The 25,378-nt window shown below is 38.8% G+C and overlaps 1 protein-coding gene across 1 annotated transcript in view; it reads right to left on the reverse strand.

Annotated features, from left to right (window-relative positions):
• Window positions 1-356: 356 nt before the first annotated feature.
• Window positions 357-25,378, reverse strand: part of LOC130906197 (XK-related protein 7-like) — an 83,787-nt gene continuing 58,765 nt past the window's right edge. The window contains exons 2-4 of the mRNA XM_057820236.1: window positions 15,422-15,621; window positions 15,073-15,292; window positions 357-9,045 (exon numbers count right to left, since the gene is read on the reverse strand). Of these exons, the coding sequence (XP_057676219.1) occupies window positions 8,241-9,045; window positions 15,073-15,292; window positions 15,422-15,621 (1,225 nt within the window). The 3' untranslated portion in view covers window positions 357-8,240. The remainder of the gene's footprint in view (window positions 9,046-15,072; window positions 15,293-15,421; window positions 15,622-25,378) is intronic.

Below are 25,378 nucleotides of genomic sequence, written 5' to 3' on the forward strand. Positions count from 1 at the left end.
CTTTTACTTAAAAAAACTTCTAGATCTTATAAAAAAAAAAAAAAAAAAAGTATATTTCTTACCTAAAAATGTCATTACGCTTGATAACACACATCACTTAAAAGTTAGGTGTTTTTCCCATGTGTTTCAATAGAATTTCCATTTGTGTCAAGCTATTTTTAAGTTCTAGTTAAGTTTTAAGTTAGTCTGAACTGCAAGTCCTGATAGGATTTTGAGTTTTTGCAGTGTTCAAAATAAATGTACGTATGATACCTGCTGTATTGGAGCATATTAGGGACCAGTACTACTTGGTGTTTTATCCAGCAATGACTACTGAGCTAAAATTGACAGTTAGCATTTTTATTTTACACCCTCATCACTCTACAGCGCTATGTTTTCACAGATTAAATGAAGCCTGTATGTAAAACACGTTAACCACGCATCGACAGTGGTCATAATTGATAGAAAACTAGCCCTCCGCAGGGCTAACGTTACGTGAGCTAGTGACAGTAACGTTAATCTTATTTATTAGCGCTATGTAGTCTACTGCTTTAAGATGGCAGCCGCCCTGTCTGTCATTTCGCATCTAGTTCTACATACATATGATATTTGTGAGACGCATCAGAACTTAGCTACCTGCTACAACTGTAGCATCATGCGTGCGTAGTTTTTAGCAACGTCGGCGTAGCTTGTAGCGGCTGTCGGCTGCAGTAAGGTGTTTTTTTTTATTGGTTCTTCCTCTATGCACGTGCGTTGTCCCGCATTAAAAGTACTCCGGGCAAAACGTGATGCTTAGAGCTGGCAAAATTAAACGATTCCTTGAGGTGAATAAAATTACTCGGATCAGTTTTTTAACTCGAGTTGCTCGAGTATTCGTTTCAGCTCTAGAAATAATACTAGTGAGTATGTTTTAGCTACAAATAAGGACAACATACATTTCTCCTCCCAAAATTTTTACTTAATAGTCCATTCCAGAAAATACGGTACTTAAAAAAATAATAAATTCAAAAAGACACAGAGACACACTTCTTGCTGTCCAGCCATGTTTACTAAAGTAATTGTTCCCAATCTACAATCGTCAGCACAGCTTGTTGAGCTTTTTTAAATTTAATTTTTAAACACCATCAAGAAAGTTTCAATCTGAAGATTATGTGGTGTGAACAACCTGTCTCCAAACACACTGTATACAACATACACACACACACGCACGCGCACATCCTAGTCTATTATGTACATATAGACGGAATGAGTAAAAAATCGTTTTTACACCTTAATGTAAGTTATAACAAAGATATGGCCACTGAGTGATTAAACAATAGGAAATAGATATAAAACAAATACAAAAATAAACATAAATACTTGCATCAATTAACAGAATATGATTGACATATTTTATCTCAAGGTAATAAATAATCACCACGCAAAAACAAAAGGATCAGTTCATTGGAGCGCGAAGTCCCGCCCTCAACAACTGACAAGTTCTGTACATTAGCTTATCATGTTTGACATGATAGGGGGTTAGGGGTGGAAGGAATTTGTGGGGCGGACGCCAAGTTGTCGTTTGCAGCACCATTAACGTGGCCATCAACATCCACGAGTTGTGTTACCATGACGACAACACTGATTTGATCTTTACACACTCATTTTTTGTCAGAGACAAGCTCATCATTACATGTGACCTTATTGTGCTGTCATTATGTACTGTACATTCTCAGAACCCAAGAGACACATAAGGAGTACTGGAGTTCAACCAGCAGGGGGAAAAAAAACAAGTTGAAATGTTTGAGTTTGTGGAGAATGCTCAGTCTGAAAAGAAAACATGAGTTTTCCCTTCTTCCTTTCTTCAAATTCCCAAACTGTAACAGTTCACGGTGGATGTTTTGGTCACTGAAGATCAATACGTTTGATCTTTTGAAGCATTATTATTGAGAGAAAATCCATTTACTGGTCCTTCTAAAAAAATTAGCATCTTGTGATGAAGTTAATTATTTTCTGAAATGTAGCCTACTGATAAACATTAGACTTTCATATATTTTAGATTCGTTACACACAAGTGAAGTAGTTCAAGCCTTATATTGTTTTAGTATTGATGATTTTGGCAAAAAAGTCAAGAAAACAAAACAAAAAAATCCCTATCTCAAAATATTAGCATATCATGAAATGGTACTCTAAAGAAGCTACTAACCTAATCATCTGAATCAACAAATTTACTCAAAACACCTGCGTAAGATTCCTGAGGCTTTAAAAAACTCTCAGCCTGGTTCATTACTCAAAACCACAATCATGGGCGAGACTGCCAACCTGACTGCTGTCCAGAAGGCCATCACTGACACACTCAAGCTAGAGGCTAAGACACAGACAGAAATTTCTGAGCGAATAGGGTGTTCCTAGAGTGCTGTATCAAGGCACCTCAGTAGGAATGAAAAAGTGTGGCAGGAAACGCTGGACAACCAGAAGAGGTGACCGCACACTGAGAAAGATTGTGGAGAAGGGCAGATTCCTGACCTTGGGGGACCTGCAGAAACAGTGGACTGAGTCTGGAGTAGAAACATCCAGAGCAACCGTGCAAAGGTGTGTGCTGGAAATGGGCTACAGGTGCCGCATTCCTCAAGTCAAGCCACTTTTGAACCTGAAACAGTGGCAGAAGTGCCTGACCTGGGCTACAGAGAAGCAGCACTTGACTGTTGCTCTGTGGTCCAAAGTACTTTTTTCAGATGAAAGCAAATTTTGCATGTCATTCGGAAATCAAGGTGCCAGAGTTTGGAGGAAGACTGGGGAGAAGGAAATGTCAAAATGCCTGAAGTCCAGTGTCAAGTACCCACAGTCAGTGATGGTCTGGGGTGCCATGTCAGCTGCTGGTGTTGGTGTACTGTGTTTTATCAAGGGCAGGGTCAATGCAGCTAGCTATCAGTAGATTTTGGAGCACTTCATGCTTCCATCTGCTGAAAAGCTTTATGGAGATCAAGATTTCATTCTTCAGCATGACCTGCTCACAGTGCTAAAACCACTGGTAAATGGTTTACTGACCATGGCATAACTGTGCTCAATTGGCCTGCCAACTCTCCTGACCCGAACCCCATAGAGAATCTGTGGAATATTGTGAAGAGGAAGTTGAGAGACACCAGACCCAACACTGTGGATGAGCTTAAGGCCGCTATCGAAGCATCCTGGGCCTCCGTAACACCCCAGCAGCGCCACAGGCTGATTGCCTCCATGCCACGCTGCATTGAAGCAGTCATTTCTGCATTCCCGACCAAGTACTGAGTGCATAGCTGACATAATTAATTGAAGGTTGACTTTTTTTTTTGGTATTAAAAAAACACTTTTTTGTATTGGTCGGATGAAATATGCACATTTTTTGAGATAGGGAATTTGTTTTTCTTGATTTTTTTTTTTTGCCAAAATCATCAATATTAAAACATTAAAAGGCTTAAACTACTTCAGTTGAGTGTAGTGAATCTAAAATATATAAAAGTCTAATGTTTATCAGTACATTACAGAAAATAATGAACTTTATCACAATATGCTATTTTTTAAGAAGGATTAGTATACTGTTTCTCATGATATACCCAGTGCAAAGATAAAATGCATTTAGAATATTCACTTGAGCTTCATTTTGTTCATGTGGGTCTATTCTAAAATTTTCAAATTGCATAATTTCTATGCAGTGATGGAATTGTATTAAATGATCTGCTCAGAAACTTTACAAATCATTCAAGTGATCATATTTTAGTGGAATGCAAGTATTAGAAACAATAGTAAGATATGCTACATTCATCCATTTTCTGCAGTCTTTCTTTTCATCGGGACTGGTCGTCGACATGGACCTCTTGGACCTGGGCGCATGGACCTGAACTCCAGGTTGGTCCTTAGACCTGAACTCCAGGTATGTCTTTACACCACGACTCAAGGATCAGGGCTACAGCAATTCCCTTGGACCATGACACTCAAGTTCTTGGACTTCAGGTAGCTCCCTGGACTCTAAGACATTGATGTGGATGCCAGGTAGGTTCTTGGACCTGGACTCCAGGAAGGTCTTGGACCTAGACAATTCCAAGGACGGCTATATCTCTCAATTACAAAGACGGCCATACCCGGTAATTCCACTGACGGATATATTCGTCTATTCCAAAGGAAATCAGGAAAAAGTTATCGACCAGCGGAGCAAAGCATCCCCATGCATTTTCTCAAGAAATCTTCTATTTCTAGATAAGAAAGCCATTGAGGATTCTTGACTTTAGAACTTAAAAGCAAATAGACATTTTTTTAAGAAGAGTTTGCTTAACATGTCGGAATAATTGAAAATAATACACCTAAACTTAAATATCAATACTTACTGTAGTATCTCTTTTACAGCTACATACAGTACTGTACAAAACTGTCCCTTACTAGCTTTGATGTTGTTTAGCAGCAATCATGTTGACATGTTATTTTCATCTTTTGAGGAAATGTAATTAACAGCTGGAGGTAAACTGCTAGTTTAGGTGCTTGAATTTAGCTTCGTCACAAGTGCTTGTGCTATCATTATCATTTTCTTTTGTTGTCTAATATAAATTATGCGGTATCTTTGTGCCATGCGCAATGACAGATCAGCAGAAGTACTATTGATGATCTAAAATGTTTACTTTATTGAATATTTTAATGTCAACTTTTTGTGAGGCCCTTTGGAATCTTTTGGTGATTTAGGGCTATGTAAGTAAAGACTAACTTGAATTTTAAAAATAATAGAAATAGGAAAGTAGGTGGTTTTCGTTTGTAAATAATACTCATCTAGGGTTGCCAACTCCCTGAAAAAAATAATAAGGGACACCCCATTGGAAGAGCTGGCAGGCCCAATAATTGTCACCATTAGTACTTTTTTTGTATGTGAACAAAGATTAAAAAAAAAAAATTATTTGACTCAAACCTGAATTTATTAGGTGCATATTTGAGTGATATAAGTATGTGGAAAACCAATAAGTATTAGCAATGTATTTTAATACAAAATTAAAAAAAAATACACACACGCACACAAAAAAAAAAACAACCCAACCAACTTGCAGCAGAGCGACATGCAGCGTTTGTGCACGTGAAATTTCGCACTCGTGCACGTGCACACATGGACCAGCGACGCGATATCCAGTACGAAAATAGGAAATGGCTCTATTTCTGTCACTGTTGCCTGGCACAACCAATCAGCAACAGATTTATTGATCGACAATCACCTGTGGGGACACTAGCCAAACCTTCGTCAACATCGTCGAGCGTATCATTTTAGCAGTGTGCGACCAGTACATACTTTATTATAGCTCTCGGCATGATTTCCGGGACATAAATTAAAAAGCAGCAGTATGGGAAGTTGTTTGATGATGGCATTCTCCATTGACCATCCTAGTTTTTAAGATGGGTTTTTTTTAAAGCAAGGTTAAAGGTTTAGCTCAACGGCGATGACTTTCGCATTTCACCATCACCTCCTGTGTGTCGAGCCCTTAAGTATGTGTTCAGCTTAATTTAAAAGTATATAAATTAACCCTTAAGGTCCTGAGCCTTTTGTGTGTTTGTTTTTGGATGTTTGTTGTTGTTGTTGTTGTTGTTTTTTTTCTTAATATATAACTGTAATTTTGTCTCTTTAGAGCATGTAACAGTTGCCACGTTTACATGGAGCCAAATATTCCAATTACAATCGGAATATTTGTTCAAACCGAATAAATGTGTTCCATATAAACCCCTCATTCGGAATGAACAGGCCCAAACCGAATGGAATTTCATTCCGATTCACAGGGGTGGAATATTCCTTTTCCCAAACCGATTAGAAGTAAAATTATATCATGTAAACAGGGAAGCGGAATGGTGTCTGGTTGCGTTCTTTCTGCACATGCTCCGTACTGACGTGGTGACGTCACTTAGTGACGTAAGTAACGTCACTTGCAACATGGCTTCCAAGCACAGCGCACCTAATTGGAGTCCGGCGGAAAGATTGTATTTAATTCAAACTTTAAAAGAATTGAATATAATTGCTCGCTTAGACGGGCGTAAAACGAGGAACAGTGAACTATTTAAAAAAGTTCACGAGAGCTTACACGAAGCCGGAATAGACCGGAGCGTTGACCAGATTAGAAACCGGTGGAAAACCGGCTACTACAAGGCAAAAGAGCAAAACAGCAGAAGCGGATACGACCCCACAAACACAACAAGTGGGTTAAAGTTAAAACAGCAGCACTCCGACGATCGATCTCCATGTTTTGCAACGTGACGCTTTGTTTTGATTAATCTGCGCATGTCAGACGGCAGTTGTCAAACGTCCTTTCGGAATAAAGGCAGTCACATGTAAACGCTGGATCGGAATAGATAAAGTGACATGTAAACAGCTGATCTGAAATTTCCATTCGGAATGATTTGAATCGGTATCAATAAAAGTCAGCATGTAAACGTGGCTAATGTTCCACATGCCCTGGGTATCGTGTTTGGTATAATTTTTCTCAGCACTTCATCTATATGAACTGTTATTATTACACTTTAAACTATTACGTTACCACAGTCTGCCAAAAAACACATGAAAAAACAAATTTATTCAGTGAAGTGATCCCTTCCAAAGTGCATGAGTGCCCTCTAGTGTCTATTGCACACACATGCACATTTCCAATTTTTTACCATCAAATAAAAACGATCATATGTCCGATTTTCTTTGATCGATTGGTGCCAAATAAGAGCTGGGAGAGTCCTCAGGTATGAGTCATGTTGACATTAAAGATGCCATTCAACTGATTGGTGGCGCAGGCTTATTCATAGGATTCATGAAGGTTAATATAGAAATCTGAACATTTTGTGCAGCCACAAAAAGTGAGGTAAACAAAAAATGTAAAGCAAACAAACAAACAAACAAAAAAAAAACCAACAACTTCTATGATGTGTTATTTGTTGAGTCATCCAAGGTGCTATTATGCTTCCGTTATCATGACAAGTGACAGGACCTGGACCAATGAGATGAGCGTGCTTTTGGTTTGTCATTGTTCTGTTGGCTGATTGATCACAAAGCAGGAGAGGCAGGGAAAACGTTTCCCTGCATATTTTTGAAAAGCCCTATACTAGCATTCGTTAATTCTACGAAGAGTTTCATGATAATACGGGAAAAAGCACGTCTCTTTTAAGCTCAATACAGGACGCGGACTTGTTCCTGGATAGGGGGCAATTTTGTTTTTCACGGGATGGTTGGCAACCCTATAACTCATCCACCATTTAGACAAACAAGCTAACTCGTTAGCTTGGCTAAATCTAGCGTTTCACACAATTAACCCATCCCTCCATCCATTGTCTATAATGCTGAGCTGATGCAAATCATACTTTCCCAATAAAAAGTGAAAAATGTTGTCAAACCACATGACTTCCACTATAAATCTTGCTAAAAGTTGACTTGAATGAACATTTAGACTCTGTTGAGTCACTCGTCTCCTACAGTAACTACGTGTTCTACTAGCTTATATCTGACATTAGTATTTACTTGACTGTACAACAGTGTGAGGTGGCTCTCAAGTCACATCAGTCCTTGGTTATGTGATGTAAACACGTAATCCCATCATTGGACCTAAATGGACCTGTGTGTGATGTTCGTAGAGGTCAGAGAGGGATATGCAGCCAAGTGGCAGAAAATTGTGATTACGGTAGGTCTTCTCGTACCCTCAAAGTTACCTTAAAATTGAGCTTAATTAGTTGACATTTAACACTGGAGCTCAGTTTTTACCCTTTTCAGTCTATTTTTGATTAAGGTTAACCTTTAAATTAGAAATGGGATATTTTTGTCAATATTTGATTTTGCTCCACAATTATTCCACGTGCCATTCTAACCACCTGACAAAACAGTCTTTGAACTCTCGCCCTCGTTCATTTTAGCAGATAGCAGGGGTGAGGGGGTCTCCACAGTCTGAGGCTCATGTTCATGCATTTGCTCATTAATCTCATTCTGACCATGACGAATGGAATCTAATATTTTACTTCTCAGTCCCACCGTGTGAGATTAAATATTTCACCTCCAAGCGTTCTAGTTAGATGAAGATGATATGATTCCTGCTCCCCTTTCAGCTGGCTGATGGAGCTTCCACCTGGACCAGGTCAAGCGAAGAGAATGCCTTGGCAAGAGATTGCACTTCACATTTTACAATCAGTTTTAACAGCCATCTTTCATGAAAAACAGTGTCTCCTGGCAGACGGAGTTCTGGGATGAGAACTGGTCTCTGGCTGAGTCTAAAGCCCAGACTGCATTTCTTATCTGAATAGCGGCAGTTTGCCTAAACAGTCGTCTCATACTCTAACACCTCTTTACTGCCCATCATGCTACTTCTGTACTGTATCCTTGGGCTGACTGCTGACGTGGTCTCCAGAATTAAGATGGTCTTACGGAGGCGGCGGTCAATAAAGTGGGCATCCCAGGCCGGATACCTCTTCCTTGGAAGGTCGATCCGGATCACAGGACCTTCTTGGGAGGATGAGGTTCTGTGGAGGAGTGCCGGGGAGGACGAAGGGGACGGACGCACCTGGAATACTGGCAGGCAACTATCTCGATCCCGTTCCTTGTCTCTCTCCTGTTCCCCGGGAACCATGTCACCCGTGTCTTTAGTCCTAGGGAGAGTTCTGGGAGGACTGGTGATAACCATGTCTGTTTGCGAACCTTGGGATGGGGTGAGACAGGCGTCGATCACGCCCACCACGCCACTTGCACTAGCTATCCCCTCATCCACACACCCGCCCCAATTTGTGCCAAGAACTGGCCCGTCAGGATGCAGCCAGCAGTAGTAGACCAACATAAAGAATGTCCCCAAGGCGAAGCTGCAGGCCACCAGGCACACCACAATCAGGGCGTAGGAGTCAGAGGTATAGGGACCACGATACGTATACCAGGCCGCCGTCAACGCTACGTTCTCAGCAAGCGTCACGGTGTAGTAGACGGTCATTCGGATGCGGCTGGGCCCTTCCTTAACGTTGAACCAGCAGAAAATGTAGATGATGCCCACCACCATGTTGTAGATAATCTCCTCCCACTTGGACATGCAGAAGTCAGTCTCGCCTTGGATGATCCAGAAGGTCATGATACACCTGGAAAACCATACAAGAGACACTCACAATCAGGTCCCATGTTTGAAAATGTAATATTTTATATCAAGTACTTCGTAAAATACTTGGCCTGTTGTGTACAACCACCACTTACATGGTTTTGCTTTTTTTGCACCAATATGATGTTTTTGAGGTCTGATTCTGCTAAATGGCTGTGTGGTATTAGCAGATGCCAAAGGTGGATAGTAATGCGTTACATGTACTCTCTTACATTTACTTGAATAACTTTTTCTTTTTCCCTGTTATCTCTCCTTCTAACAAAGCTAACATACAGTGGGGCAAATAAGTATTTAGTCAACCACCAATAGTGCAAGTTCTCCTACTTGAAAAGATTAGAAAGGCCTGTAATTGTCAACATGGGTAAACCTCAACCATGAGCGACAGAATGAGGAAAAAAAAACAGAAAATCACATTGATTGACTTTTAATGAATTTATTTCCAGATTAGAGTGGGAAATAAGTATTTGGTCACCTACAAACAAGCAAGATTTCTGGCTGTCAAACGTCTTCTAACGAGGTCTAACGAGGCTCCACTCGTTACCTGTATTAATGGTTCCTGTTTTAACTCATTATCGGTATAAATACACCTGTCCACAACTCAGTCAGTCACACTCCAAACTCTACTATGGCCAAGACCAAAGAGCTGTTGAAGGACACCAGAGACAAAATTGTAGACCTGCAGCAGGCTGGGAAGACTGAATCTGCAATAGGTAAAACGTGTGGTGTAAAGAAATCAACTGTGAGAGCAATTATTAGAAAATGGAAGACATACAAGACCACTCATAATCTCCCTCGATCTGGGGCTCCATGCAAGATCTCACCCAGTGGCGTGAAAATGATAACAAGAACGGTGAGCAAAAAATCCCAGAACCACACGGGGGGACCTAGTGAATGACCTACAGAGAGCTGGGACCACAGTAACAAAGGCTACTATCATTAACACAATGCGCCGCCAGGGACTCAAATCCTGCACTGCCAGACGTGTCCCCCTGTTGAAGCCAGTACACGTCAAGGCCCGTCTGCGGTTCGCTAGAGAGCATTTGGATGATTCTTAAGAGGACTGGGAGAATGTGTTATGGTCAGATGAAACAAAAATAGAACTTTTTGGTAGAAACTAGGCATGTGCCGGTTACCGGTTTCACAGTTTACCGCGGTGTGAAAACGTTGCGGTTTCAAAACCACTAAAATTTTCCGTCAGACCGTAGTACGGTATTCGCCATTTTTCATGTGTCAAAAATGCAGCCAGAAGTGGCGTGGCGCGACAGCGCTCACCCCCTCCCGTTTGTTTCTGTGTGAAAGTGACGCTAAACAGCAAGCAAACCCAAAAACAAATACTCCAATCATAAGTCGTTCTTTTCTTCAATTTATTGAGCTCTCAAATCGTGGTAAGTGTAATATACAAAATAAATACATTTAAAACGTTGTCCAATTGTATTTTGCCATGTGTGAGAGTGAGTAGCTTCAACAGATTAGCACCATGGAAAAGTTCGCTAAAAACAAAACACACATTTTCCTTTCAAATTCGATATACGCACTAACTAAAAGCTTACAAAGATGAATGTTAGCCTAGGCTTAGCTGGAAGAGCAACTTCGTCGAGTGTTACAGTCGCAGAGTGAGAAAACAAGCTTGATTTGCTTGAATGAAGGGGGGAAAAAGGCATAGCATCAAATATCGTTAATTGACGAAAGATGATCTTGCCCTAAGCACAAATCCACGTTTGTTAGCTCAAGAAGAGGTCTCACTCCCAATGTTTTTTTTTTTTTTTTTAGATGAAACCTTTCCACAACAATATTTACATTTTAACTTTTACATTTTTAACTAACTTATACTAACTTGTACATTTTTAACTAACTTATTAACTTATGAATTCTTTATGTTCTTTTTAACACAAAGGCATGACCAGATTTGACACAGTGGCTGAAAATGGCAAAACTTCACTTGAGCTTTTCCACCCTCAAAAAAAAAAAAAAAAAAAAAAAAGTCATGCAGTATACATTTTTAAAAAATTTATTCAGAAGTGTTTTTACTTTTTTACAGAAATTATTTTGTTCTTGCTCTAATCTTAAGCAACTTGAGCTGTGGCTGTGGGTATAGTCTATTAGTTATATTTTAATTTTATTTAAAATGTTGCTGTTTTTTTATTGATAATGTATTTATTTTAACAACATATTCATGTTCCAATTTGCAACTATGTTCTGAAAAACAAAAAAAAATCCTGTTCAATGGAAAAAAGTTATTTTTTTTAACCCATACATCTCAAAATAACACATTTTGTAGCTATAATTGCAATACCGTGATACCGTGAAACCGCGGTATTTTTGCTCACGGTTATCGTACCGTCAAAATCTCATACCGGCACATGCCTAGTAGAAACACAGGTTCTCGTGTTTGGAGGAAAAAGAATACTGAATTGCACCATACCCACTGTGAAGCATGGGGGTGGAAACATCATGCTTTGGGGCTGTTTTTCTGCAAAGGGACCAGGACGACTGATCTGTGTTAAGGACGGAATGAAATGGGGCCATGTATCAAGAGACTTTGAGTGAAAATCTCTGTCCATCAGCAAGGGCATTGAAGATGAGACGTGGCTGGATCTTTCAGCATGACAATGATCCCAAACACACAGGCAGGGCAACAAAGGAGTGGCTTTGTATGAAGCATTTCAAGGACTTGGAGTCGCCTAGCCAGTCTCCAGATCTCAACCCCATAGAAAATCTGTGGAGGGAGTTGAAAGTCGGTGTTGCCTGACGACAGCCCCAAAACATCACTGCTCTAGAGGAGATTTGCATGGAGGAATGGGCCAAAAAAACAGCAACAATGTGTGAAAAGCTTGTAAAGAGTTACAGAAAACATTAGGCCTCAGTTATTGCCAACAAAGGGTACATAACAAAGTACTGAGATGAACTTTTGGTATAGACCAAATAATTATTTTCCACCATGATTTGCAAATAAATTATTTAAAAATCAAACAACGTGATTTTCTGTTTTTTTCCCCACATTCTGTCTCTCATGGTTGAGGTTTACCTAAGTTGACAATTACAGGCCTCGCTAATATTTTCAAGTGGGGGAACTTGCACAACTACTGGTTGACTAAATACTTAGTTGCCCCACTGTATTTATAAGATGCTCATGTCAATGTCATTGTTCATAAAACTTCGACTCCTGATTGGTTTATTATGCAAATTCATCCACCATTTAAAGCACAGGTGTCAAACCGATTCCAGAAAGGGCCTAGTGGGTGCTGGATTTTGTTCCAACCGATAATGCGCAGAGAGTTTAACCAATGAACGTCCTGCTGAAACAAGCAGCACCTGACAAAGTTTAACTGATTACACATGTAAAAGATCTAATTGGTGAAAAGGTGTCCTCTTCACTGGTTGGAACGCAAACCTGCACCCACTAGGCCCTTTCTGGAATCGGTTTGACACCTGTGATTTAAAGTATAGGCCCATACATCGAGAATGTGACTGCTAAATAAGCACATTCAATAAAACCAGAATAAAAACTTTTCCTCTTCTTCTTATTCACTGGCGTTTGTAATCGGTGACCATCTTGGGAAGGGCAACAAACACTACTTCTTTTAAAGCAGCGTTTGTAACAGGTGGCCTTTTTGAAAAGGTTGGTGGCGGTTGGAAATTAAATTTCGAAGAGACCATATTGCGCAGCAAGGGTGACCTATTTCTTAGTACTAGCCTATACCTGCATTTCAATGTTGTATCAGGATCGGTGAAACACTATCCTAGTTATTTTAAACGAAACAGTTCTAAAACATTAAAAGGAATCTTTTGTAGCTAAAATTGAATATAACCGAACAGTACTTGATAAATGCACTGTTATGGATTAAAAACGGTCATTTGAACATTTAATTCTTTTGCGTGCCACATACTACTCGTGAGACTTGTATCACACAATGAGAACCACTGAAGAAGACGATAAAATAATATCAAACAGCTCACACTGTCTGAGTCTGAACCAAAATGTACTTGAACACTCTACAAAGAAGACTGTATTAAAGAAGTAGCTGTATTAATTATTCTGAATCATCATCCTCTTAGAATAATTCCCTAAACCATTTTTTACCAAAATTTTAAAAAATTATTTGTGAAAGTGACTTCGGCGATTAGTTTATGAAGGTGTTGAAATCAGGGGTAACTGGGAAGCCTTCTTAAATTTGGATTTATTTTTATTGTGCTACCAATGCTACCAACAAGATGTGTAGGGGAAAATATCAGTTCATTCAATGTCAATCCTTGCATTCCTGTGAAGCTAAACAAAACAAAACAACAAAAAAGGATATATCGTGAATATACAGTGGGGCAAATAAGTATTTAGTCATCCACTAATTGTGCAAGTTCTTCCACCTGAAAATATTAGAGAGGCCTGTAATTGTCAACATGGGTAAACCTCAACCATGAGAGACAGAATGTGGGAAAAACCCCCAGAAAATCACATTGTTGGATTTTTAAAGAAATTATTTGCAAATCATGGTGGAAAATAAGTATTTGGTCAATACCAATAGTTCATCTCAATGCTTTGTTATTACTGGTGCACGATAATTATTGGTCCGATAATTATCGGTCTGGTAATAGAAATTATGACGTCATCCCGATAAATCCAATAACATTATTAATAGGACCGATAATATGTATTGTGCTGACTTTACAGTTTACAGTGACTTTACACACTAGTTTAGGAAAGCAGTTGACCATTTGCGGGGCATTGCTCCCACCTGCTGGTCAGAATAATTCGTTGCATCTATTTTTTGTCACAGTAGTTTTGTTCACATTACAAGCTCATTCACATACACATTGCGGTGTCTAGCGGTCGCATTGACAATCGTGAATGCTTTCTGTTACGTTTCCGCCTCGGAAATATGTCAATGCAGCGCAAGCTAGTGTGCTATGCTATACATATAATAGGTGTGTATATAAGTGTATTGTGCAGTTTGTTGTATATTGAGTGTTGAATATGCGGTATCGGCTTTGAGGAGCAGGAAGTTATCGATATCGGCTTAAAAAAAATGGATATCGTGCACCCCTATTTGTTATGTACCCTTTGTTGGCAATAACGGAGGCCAAACGTTTTCTGTAAATCTTCACAAGCTTTTCACACACTGTTGCTGGTATTTTGGCTAATTCCTCCATGCAGATCTTCTCTAGAGCAGTGATGTTTTGGGGCTGTCGTCGGGTAACACGGACTTTCAACTCCCTCCACAGATTTTCTATGGGGTTGAGATCTGGAGACTGGCTAGGGGGACACGTCTGGCAGTGCAGGATTTGAGTCCCTGGCGGCGCATTGTGTTACTGATAGTAGCCTTTGTTACTGTGGTCCCAGTTTTCTGTAGGTCATTCACTAGGTCGCCGTGTGGTTCTGGGATTTTTGCTCACCGTTCTTGTTATCATTTTGACGCACGGGGTGAGATCTTGGATGGAGCCCCAGATCAAGGGAGATTATCAGTGGTCTTGTATGTCTTCCATTTTCTAATAATTGCTCCCACAGTTGATTTCTTTACACCAAGCGTTTTACCTATTGCAGATTCAGTCTTCCCAGCGTGGTGCAGGTCTACAATTTTGTCTCCGGTGTCCTTCGACAGCTCTTTGGGCTTGGCCATAGTGGAGTTTGGAGTGTGACTGACTGAAGTTGTAGACAGGTGTCTTTTATACCGATAATGAGTTAAAACAGGTGCCATTAATAGAGGTAACGAGTGGAGCCTCGTTAGAGCTTGTTAGAAGACGTTAGACCTCTTTGACAGCCAGAAATCTTGCTTGGTTGTAGGTGACCAAATACTTATTTTCTACTCTAATTTGTAAATAAATTCTTTAAAAATCAAACAATGTGATTTTCTGTTTTTTCCACATTGTCTCTCATGGCTGACGTTTACCCATGTTGACAATTACAGGCCTCTCTAATCTTTTCAAGTAGGAGAACTTGCACAATTGGTGGTTGACTAAATACTTATTTGCCCTACTGTATTTTGGTTTTGAGGTAGTTTGAGGTTATATGACGCACCAGTGACTGACGATGAAAATTCCAAAATACAGCTGGAAGACAGAGGCAAAGAGGGCGAAGGCCACTGTCCTGGCACCGATGGTGAACAGGTGCCAGAGAATCTGAGCGATGACGGCCTTGTAGGACATGGGGAGCTTGTCATCACGTGAGTCTCTCAGAACCTTCTGGTAGGACGCGATCATCCAAGCCAGCGACACGAGGGAGGCAGAGGCCGACAGACCTGCATTGAGAATAGAATTATGAGAATATATTGAAGTAAGTGCCGAAACAAGAATGGCAACAGGCAACAGTTTTTTCAAATTGTCAGTGGTTCATGATAAAACTTGTAGGTCATGTAAGTGCGTCTCACCTTGCAGCGGGAGGACTGCGTTTCCGTGGATCATGATGCTTAGCTGAAGGACAAGCTGTGGCGCCGACTTGAGGAAGGCCTCCAAGAGACGGAGCATGGTGATGTCAGCACTCTCGAACATTAGGCGCCAGTGGAAGCGGTGGTGGGAGCTGTTGCTGTGCCAACGACTCTGGGCGCCCAAGTAGAGAGCGTGGATGTATCTGAAGTAGAGAAAGCAGCTAAATCTTCTATCGTGATAAAAATATGCCACATTACAGTGTATATTTTTAACTATTTGATGAAAAATAATATAACTGTCAGGGCCTCTGCCCCCTGCTCCTCCTCTTTTTGTGTGTGTTTTGATTGAAGGATTGGATAGATGAGTGAGCCTGGGACCTGGTGCAGTCTATCATCGTTAACAGCCTACTTAAGCCAGTACCTTGCCCTCACTTCATCGCCAGATAAACAACTCTACTCCACGGTCGCTTTGTTCTCAGAATGGTATAGCTTCTACTCAGCTCATTTTGCCTTTATTAACAGCTCCTGCGTTGTTGTCTGCCTTCACAGCTCACCTGCTCACCCACCAACTGCCCGCATGACCATTTGGACACAGATTGCCTTCACATACTGCAATAAAAAATTGTTACATCTGCCACCTTGCCTTCCTTCACCCACTCACCCAGAACTTTAACAATAACAATTATGACAGCTTCTTTATATTTGTTGTAAACTGAAAACAACTTCAACAGATAAACAGGAGAACGGACATGCATTTCCAAATCGACATCTTTTTAAAGAAACAGCTAGTTATCAACGCTCCCACTTAAATTGGATTAGATGTATATCGCCGATAATGGCCGCAAAAGATGTAAATATACATAAAGCATTGGGGGAATACATATAAATGAAGGACATGAAAAAAAATTAAAATTAAAGGTAAAAATCAGAAAATGCTAAATCACAGATAAAGGAAAATATAGAAAATGTATTAAAAATACATGCAACTGAATATATATATGTGTGTGTATTTAAATATAAATTGAGATACAATTATATTTTTTAATTTTCAAAAACACTAATATTTTATTTGTAAACATTTTATTTATAATTTATTATAATTGTTTTGTTGTTACTATGTGTTTTAAGTCAGATTTTTTTATTTTAGATTTAATATTTTAATTTTCATGATTAAAAAAAAAAAAATCTTTAAATTTAGGATTTACCGATTTGAAGTTGTATTAACAATTGCATTTTACACACAAACACAACTATATATACACAGTGTTGTTAATAACGGCGTCACCTATATATACACAGTGTTGTTAATAACAGCGTTAGAGTATAAAAACGTTTCTAAAGGCATTGTTTTTCTCAGTAGCAAGTAATCTAACTACTTTTCCCCTAAACTTGGGAGAGATCAGAGCGGGAGTGGGGAGGAGGGAAGTGGGTGGTGACCAGTGTTGTTAATAACGGCGTTCCAATATAAAATACGGCGTTATTTTTTTAAGTAGTGAGTAATCTAATTAATTACTCTTCTCATCTTGGCAACGCCGTTACTGTTACTGAGAACGGATAGGCGTGCGTTACTATATTGGGTGAATGACGCGAGAAAGGTCTAAGGGAGACGGACTCACCGAGACAACATGCAGAGCAGGAGTGGCGAGGAGGCAAAAAAGTTGTGACGCCAAGCAACCGCGATGCTAGGTGGCTCCAATAACACCTGACTGTAACCGATAGCATACAAACTACGCTCACATGATATAGTAGATATGTTAGACGTCACATAGATATAGAACTAGATGCGAAATGACAGACACGGCGCCATTAACAACATGTACAGTATAGGAACTAGATGTGTTAGTAAACAGCCGCCATCTTAAAGCAGTAGACTTCTTAGGAAGGCTCTGTTGCAGAGAACCTTCCAAGCGAACCTATGTAACTTTTTATCTAAAATACTCCTAAATCAGCAAAATGTTGACTTGAATCTATCTTTAAATGATGAAACAGTTTTAAAACCTCCACATGTCAAAAGTAGACAGAAGGGAACTAATGCAATAATGGGAGCAATTTTAACAACTTTTAACGGGTGATTCAGGGTAAAGGGTAAATTAAGGTAAAGAATTGGGCTAGGGCCAATTGTCCCAAAAACCTTTTAAACTTCACGTAGTGTGACCTATGTTTTTTTTTTTTTTTGACGAAAAAAAACAACAAAACATGAAAATGATCACCAGTTACTTTGCCAAGTAACTAATTACTCTTACATTCAAGTAACTGAGTTACTAACGCAATTACTTTTTGGGAGAAGTAATTTGTAACTGTAATTAATTACTTTTTAAAGGTAAGATTAAAAACACTGGTGGTGATGCTGTTGCAAACGCGATCATGATTGGCTGAGTGGGTGGATTAGAGCTGTCCCGACTAGTCAACATAGTCGACGTCATTGATGACATAAATGCGTCAGTGAGCACAACATCCCGTCGACGGTTAATGAAGGGTTAAAAAAAATATATGCGTGGAAAGTTGAAAATGGCGGACGCTGGGTATGCAAGCTTGGAAAGGTGCACAAAGCCAAAAAAACACACCAGAGTGGCCAAAACATTGACTTATTTCAACGAAACGAAGGAGTGTACACTGTTGTGTCCTGTCTCTTCAATGCCAAGCTTGGCTGCACGTCGGCCGTAAATGAACACCTAATGCGCCGTCTCCCAGTTGTAATTTTGGAAGACGACAGGAGACAAGCTGGCAGATCGTAAGTCCATCTAACTAACTAACAACATTTTTTATTGAAGTTGCTAAGCCTGTCGCGATATGCAATAAGTCCATTTATTGCACGGTAAATAAAAATGAGTGCGGTAATTTTCACGGCTGCATTTTATCGCGTGCGTGCATACATTTGTGCGTGCATGTATACATGTGTGTTGATGGCATATGAGACTCCAGTTCCTTTCACAGATGTTTATTGGTCATCAACACGGCGTAGAATTAAGGTTCAGACATACAAAATAAGGAAACGCGTATATTAAACACTGTAACCGTTAGCATTGCAACATTGAAGCTTATGGGGAAAAAAGACAACATCCTCATCACTTTAGCCTGCTATAAAACATTGGCAGTCTTCTCCAAAACGCAAAGGTGCGGTGAAAAAGTGACACTTCAAACATGAAAAATCGCTGGTTAACAGCATTTGCAAACAAGAAAATGAAAAAAAATCTATTACTGACACCACATGCAGTGACGAAAAGTGCATTTTTTTGCGGAGTGTGAAGCTTACGGTTAGCAGTTCAGTGAACATACTTCCGGTGGCCATTTCAAACTAAAAGCATGTCATGTTCAATATATAAATAACAATTTCTGGAGTTAATCTCACATATTTCAGAATTCAGATTCCACACTAAGAATAGCTTTAAAATGACACCCTTTATGAAAAATCAGATTTTGTAATTGCTAGATTTGTAAAAAAATAAATTATAAAAAAAAAAAAAAAAAAAAAAAAAAAAAGAAATATTAGATTAGCCGACTAATGGTTAAAAAAAAGTCTGTTGACTAATCGGGAGAAAAATAGTTGTTTGGGACAGCCCTAGGTTGGATCATACCCGCCTCCTCTCATGGTCTACTGCACGGCACACTCCGGCAACACAAGAGAGCGATAATGGCGATTAGCCAGGGAATTTCAATGGTAGAGTTCTCAAACTTGAATTATTTTCACTATTTAATATTGTTACTTTACATAATGTTTAAGAATAGTATTCTGCTTATTGTGCAGTAGGCCTAACATACAGTTTCAGAGATTTGCACTGGTTAATGGTCAGAAGTTTACATTTGATAAATGGAGACTACTTGTATAGCAAATTTATCTACATGTTTACCATGTCCAAACGCTCTAAATTAGCACACATTCCAACACCAATGGTGCTGCTGCCACACATAGTGCTGCCAATCCATTGTTGTCAAATTCAGGTTCAGTGGCTTGTCTAAGGGCACCTCAATAGTGGGCAATCTTGGCCAGGACTGGAGCTGCTGACCATTCAGTCCCAGGACAACTTGAGAGGTATACCAACTGCGCCACGGCTGCCCCGCATTTGGACCCAATATATTGTGTTTTCTTAACAGAAAACACAATATATTGGGTCCAAATGAATACCAAATGTTCTAGAATACTGTATATAGTGTTCTTATTCTTCATTCAGTTAATATAAACATCTTTGGTATGAAATATATTATATAATGTATAATGTAATAACGGGTAGAACATGACAAGTAACGTCAGTTTCTTTGTTGTGTAACAAATTACTCTTACAATGAGGTAACTGAGTTACTAACTCAATTACTTTTTGGGAGAAGTAATTTCTAACTGTAATTATTACTTTTTATGGTAAGAGAAATAATACTGTATATATATATATATATATGCATAATATATATGAAAACACAGACAAGACTGAAAAAGCAGTTTTTGCTCTTGCACTCCTCTTTAAAAGAAACTGCTGTATTTTAAGCCAAAACAACTGTTGTGTTTGATAGAACAATATGTCTATATGCTGCCATTGCAGGTTCATGGCGCATTAAGCCCCCGAACTATTTTTAATTTGTTCGTTTTACCCTGAAAACCCCCGTTTACAGACGTCGCGCAACCACTTTTGTTTCAACCTAGCCATAAAACGAAAGTATTATATTTATTATTCAAAATGTCTGTCGTTTTTAGTTTAGAATCATTAATTGATGTCTCATATTTCGTTTAAAAAAAAAAAAAAAAAAAAGACTAAAAAATTACTCACTCACATATTTTAAACTTTTTAAACAAACCACGTCACAATGAAAAAAAATGGCGTCTGTAAAAAAGTCATGGATATCTACTTCATAACTATCGCTTAATTGTATTTTTTTTTGCTACTGTCACATTTTCTCCGATATGTCAGATGATAAATAATCGATCCAAACAAAGAAAAGTTGGAAAAAAAAAAAAAAAACGTTTAAAAGGGAAAATATATGAAAAAGAGAATCTCGACCACTCCTTGATGTCTGCGATTTCTGCATCGCGACCCTTGTGATATTACCATGTTTCACCTATAAAATCCTAAAAAAAAATCCAGCTCTGGACATTCATAGCTGTGTCTTGACACTCAGTGATACATGCTACATGGAGTTTTTGGATCGAAACAAGGTAAGTACGTGATAATATCTCGTTAAATTCATGGCGTCTGTAATTTTGCTCTCGCGTGCTCTCACCTCCAGATAGGGTTTTGCTGTTTAAAAAACTTTTTTTTTTTGTTTTTTTGATGCCCTCCTGTTCAAAAAAATTCCTCCCCCAGAAAATTGAGATTTTAAGCTTTCCAATGATGTATCACACATGCACATCCGACAATTTTGAAATTTGGCCAAATTGGGGGTCTCAGAGCGGAACTTCAAGTCACCTGAGTGTTTACGCCATAAAAAAAAAAAAAAAAAAAAAAAATATATATATATATATATATATATATATATGTATATATATATTTTTTTCTTTTTTTTTTGGAAAAAAAAAAAGATTTTTTTCAAATCATTTTCATGCACTCATGTTTTCCACCAATCCTTATAGATGTATATTTGTTAAATGTAAAATCAGGTATAAAAGGATTAAGTCGCCATGCACATCAGCTTACTGAGTTTATGACAAATGAGAACTTCATTGAGAATTTTGTGTACAATCTTCTTTCCAAAGTCAGAGAGAGAGAGAGCGAGAGAGTTAAAACTTGGAGAAAATACACAACATGAGAGAATGAGGAGAAAAATCAAGTGAAGAACCGAGATGTTTGAAAGGAGGAAAAGACAGTGAGTGGAGAAGGGGGAGGGAGAGGAGCAGTCAAAACAGGAACGGAAGGGAAGAAGATTAGAAGAGTAGGAAGTAAGAAGAACGAAGAAAAATGAAAGAGGAAATTGATGGAGACAGGAGCAAGAGAAGGAGATGAAAACAGCAAGAAAAGAAATTAGGATGTAGACTAGGAAGGAAGGAAAAAAAAGGACAGAGTAAGTGTTGAGGGAGTGTGAGAGAGAGGCATGCTGAAGAGGAGACTGACAAAAGAAATGAAAAAAAAAAAAAAAAAAATAGTAGAAGAGGAGACGACGCAAGAAGATTGGAGGTCAAGAACCAGGAAGAGAAAATTTGAGAAACAGTGAGTACATCTCGGAGGGAAACCCAAGTTCGGATTTTCAGGTTAACATAGAGCACAAAAACATGCAGGGAAAAAGTAAACATTGTTCTTCCCCACACAGTAAATAAATCCTTTGCACTAGCTCATCTGACATTGGTCCAGCATGTCATGGATTTGCTACCATGACAACAGTGTGTGAGTATGGCCAACTATTTCTATCTACAATAAAAGAAGTCTTGTTCTCGTCGCACAAAAAAGAACAAGTCGTAAGAAAACAGTGAAATGAGAAAAAAAAGCATGTCATCCAAGGAAGGATTTTCTAAGATTTATGCTGAAAAAAGCGTCGGAAGAATAAGAGTAGAAAGGGCAAAATGGCTGAGCTGCCACCTGTGCTGATCCATCACAGTTTATGGAAGATACCTGGAGAAAAAGGGAGTTGAAGATGAATGGATGCATGGAAGACAGAGAGAAATGAATGATAATGGGCTCATAAAAGTGATAAATACGGGGAGTCGGGTCCTTTTTCTCTGCACTATTCAACAATCTCCTAGCCTTCATTCATCCATGTGAGGGAACATCACAGATCGGACCAAACAAATCCATCTTTGTTGTTCTTTCACACACTAACGAGGCTTCAGATTTATGAAAAAAAATGCCAAAGACGGTTTCTTAAAACTTCTATCACCCAATCCACCAAACAAGAGTCAAGTAGTTAAAATACACCTTGGCAATGGTACAGAGGAGTCAGAAATGTCTTCTCTGGCACAACCCACATACTCAGCTCAGCTGCTCATCCCACAACTACATGTTGCTTATCAATGTGGCACCATTTTAAAGGGTAATAAAAAGGCATTTTTCCCTGGCGGTAAAAGATTTCCAAGAAGCATGTTCCTGATTTACTGAGAAAGGTAATAAATCATTAATATTTTGTTAACTCATTTGCTGCCATTGGCAAAAGATGAACCAGAGTTGCTCGAAAAATGAACTGTTTTACATTGACCGTGAACTTTGGCATATCACCACTTATTACACTGAAAACAGAACTTTCCTCCCATTTCAACACCTGTAACCCATCTTAGCACTAAATGTTTTTATTTCTTAAATGTTTTCAATATTCATATAGGAGAGGGGTGTCAAAAATGCAAATAAAAAAGCCATGAGTAATAAAAAAAAATAGACATATTTTTTTTCTAAAATAAAAGCAATTAAATATACGTATAACACGTAAATAAATAAAAACAAATTGCAATAAATTGGAAAATGAACAATAAAGACATAAATTCAAATATGTGTGTATTTTACTCTGGGAACTTTTTTGTCGTTGTTTTGTGACTGTGACCTTACATAGTTTAACTCTTTGGCTGCCATTGATAGCAATAGACGTCTAATCTATATTAACTGGGAGGGCCCGGAAGTGATCAAATGATCGCTTTCAGTTCGTCCCAGTTAAAGTGGGTTAGACGTCTGTTCCCGTCAACAGGTGTTTTAAATGTCAATTTCTTTTAGTAACTACCACAACACATCCTCTGGACCTGAGCTAGCAGTGAATGAGTTAAGCGAATTGTAACTTTTGAATAGTTGTTCATTATAGTTACCACTGTCCCTGAACAGTTTAATTTTATTTCAGGGCTGTCAACAGACTTGCATGGGCCCGGGACAAGAGACCATTATAGGGCCCCCCACCCCATTATTCTTTCTAAATAAGCAAAACATCCGATTCCAAAACAAAAATCCTTTTAATACTGTTGGTTTTAACAGAGGCGTCTACTGTAGCTGCAGCTATCGAATATTTTGGTAATCGAGTAATCGACTGAAAATTCTATCGAGTAATCGGATAAAACAAATATATTTTTAGGTGAAGAGCAATTATAAATATACACAAGACACAAGACATTTCATCTAATCTTGAACCATTTCCAGTCAATCAATGTCTTTATTTTCGATGTACAGTATATTGTTGAAAACAGCCAACAATTGCATCTCAGATGTAACTAGAATAAAAAAAGACTAATTCACTGCTTTGACTCAAAAACCTTTAGATCTTATAAAAAAAAAAAAAAAAAAAAAAAAAAAAAAATATATATATATATATATATATATAAATGCCGTTACGCTTGATAACACACATCACATGCCGTTACGCTTGATAACACACATCACTTAAAAGTTAGGATTTTTTCCCACGTGTTTCAATTGAATTTCTATTTGTGTCAAGCCATTTTTAAGTTCTAGTTAAGTTTTAAGTTAGTTTAAACTGTAAGTCCTGATAGGATTTGGAGTTTTTGCAGTGTTCAAAATAAATGTATGATACAGGCTGTATTGGAGCACATTAGGGACCAGTGCTACTTGGTGTTTTATCCAGCAAGGACTACTGAGTTAAAATTGATAGTTAGCATTATTGAGTTTTTATTTTACACCCTCATCACTCCACAACGCTATGTTATATTAAAGCCTGTATGTAAGACACGTTAGCCACGCATCGAAAGTGGTCATAATTAATAGAAACCTAGCTCTCCGCAGGGCTAACGTTACTTGAGCTAGTGAGAGTAATGTTAATCTCATTTATTAGCGCTTAGCGCTCTTTTTCTAGCGCTTAGCGCTCTACTGCTTTAAGATGGCGGCTGTTTACTAACGCTGCCCAGACGCGGCCGAGTCTGTCATTTCGCGTCTAGTTCAACATACATGTGATCTCTATGAGACTCATCAGACGCTACCTGCTACCAACGTAGCATCGTGTGGGCTAGTATTTAGCAACGTCAGCGTCGTTTGTAGCGGCTGTCGGCTGCAGTTTTTTTTTTTTTTTTTTTTTTTTTTTTGCTTCTTCCTCTACGCACGTGACATCAGCGCGTTGTCCCGCATTAAAAGTAGTCTGAGCAAAACGTGATGCTTGGAGCTGTCAAAATAAACGATTACTCGAGGTGAATAAGATTACTCGGATCAGTTTTTAAACTCGAGTTACTCGAGTTGCTCAAGTATTCGTTTCAGCTCTAGTCTATTGCTTTAAGATGGAGGCTGTTTACTAACGCCAGCGAGTCTGTCATTTCGCATCTAATTCTCTTTGTATGTTCTAACACTGCCGGGTCTGTCATTTCGCATCTAGTTCTATTTACATGTGATATCGACCATAGCCCGACGTAATATACAGTGCCTTGCAAAAGTATTCGGCCCCCTTGAACCTTGCAACCTTTTGCCACATTTCAGGCTTCAAACATAAAGATATAAAATTTTAATTTTTTGTCAAGAATCAACAACAAGTGGGACATAATCGTGAAGTGGAACAAAATTTATTGGATAATTTAAACTTTAACAAATAAAAAACTGAAAAGTGGGGCGTGCAATATTATTCGGCCCCCTTGCGTTAATACTTTGTAGCGCCACCTTTTGCTCCAATTACAGCTGCAAGTCGCTTGGGGTATGTTTCAATCAGTTTTGCACATCGAGAGACTGACATTCTTGCCCATTCTTCCTTGCAAAACAGCTCGAGCTCAGTGAGGTTGGATGGAGAGTGTTTGTGAACAGCAGTCTTCAGCTCTTTCCACAGATTCTCGATTGGATTCAGGTCTGGACTTTGACTTGGTCATTCTAACACCTGGATACCTTTATTTTTGAACCATTCCATTGTAGATTTGGCTTTATGTTTTGGATCATTGTCCTGTTGGAAGATAAATCTCCGTCCCAGTCTCAGGTCTTGTGCAGATACCAACAGGTTTTCTTCCAGAATGTTCCTGTATTTGGCTGCATCCATCTTCCCGTCAATTTTAACCATCTTCCCTGTCCCTGCTGAAGAAAAGCAGGCCCAAACCATGATGCTGCCACCACCATGTTTGACAGTGGGGATGGTGTGTTCAGG

Source organism: Corythoichthys intestinalis, chromosome 2 (genome assembly GCF_030265065.1).
Source record: "Corythoichthys intestinalis isolate RoL2023-P3 chromosome 2, ASM3026506v1, whole genome shotgun sequence".
Taxonomy (NCBI): domain Eukaryota; kingdom Metazoa; phylum Chordata; class Actinopteri; order Syngnathiformes; family Syngnathidae; genus Corythoichthys; species Corythoichthys intestinalis.